The 721-nt window shown below is 41.6% G+C and overlaps 1 protein-coding gene across 4 annotated transcripts in view; it reads left to right on the top strand.

Moving 5' to 3' along the window:
* The window catches only part of LOC107690584 (nuclear-interacting partner of ALK-like), a 17,183-nt gene that overhangs the window by 1,807 nt on the left and 14,655 nt on the right, over positions 1 to 721 (top strand). For 3 of the 4 annotated variants that reach the window (XM_016488958.1, XM_016488964.1, XM_016488977.1), the window contains exons 3-4: positions 173 to 323; positions 407 to 490. In XM_016488958.1, the coding sequence (XP_016344444.1) occupies positions 173 to 323; positions 407 to 490 (235 nt within the window). The remainder of the gene's footprint in view (positions 1 to 172; positions 324 to 406; positions 491 to 721) is intronic. The other variant, XM_016488969.1, reaches the window with a different exon arrangement.

Genomic DNA, 721 nt, shown 5'->3' on the forward strand with positions numbered 1-721 from the left:
ATAGTGTTCATATCGATATCGGAATTATATCGTATCGACTGAAATTAAGAAATATATCGTGATATCAATTTTGGCCATATCGTCCAGCCCTACTTGGGTATAAGTCAAAATATGGAAGAAAAGATAATCACTCATTTATTGCTTTTGCAAAATTCATCCTTGACATAAGCACTGTCTCAAATGGGCCGGAAAGCCCTGTGCGCTCTCGCCACTGAGATGTGCACGGTACGGCTGGATCAATGTAGACTGTGACATGCTGAAGTGTTCTAGTTGCCAGGCTTTCCTCTGTGCATCAATCCAAGCAACCTTGGACTTCCAGAAATGTAAGTTTTGGACTATTTATATTCTAGAGTGAAGGCATATTTTGTATCTGCACACATTCACTTATTAATTTTTCCTTTTTTAGATGAAGGACGGATTTCGGAGTTGCTACAGCAGCTTCAAACGCAACATGAGAAATTCTGTTCCTGGCCAGATTTTCCATGTCCAGGTATCTTGAGAGGTCTACTAGTCTGTCTGACATCTTAATCGGACATTGCTAGTAAATAGTGTGGTACATGGCACTTCATGGCAAAGAACTCTCTGAGGATCTGACAAAATTAATTGTTGCTCTACATAAATATGGCGTAGGCTATAAGAAGACCCTGCCAAGACCCTGAAACTGAGCTGCAGCACGGTGGCCAAGACCATACAGCGGTTTAACAGGACAGGTTCCACTCAG

The sequence above is a fragment of the Sinocyclocheilus anshuiensis genome, unplaced genomic scaffold, assembly GCF_001515605.1.
Source record: "Sinocyclocheilus anshuiensis isolate Anshui unplaced genomic scaffold, SAMN03320099.WGS_v1.1 scaffold641, whole genome shotgun sequence".
NCBI classification, from domain to species: Eukaryota; Metazoa; Chordata; class Actinopteri; order Cypriniformes; family Cyprinidae; genus Sinocyclocheilus; species Sinocyclocheilus anshuiensis.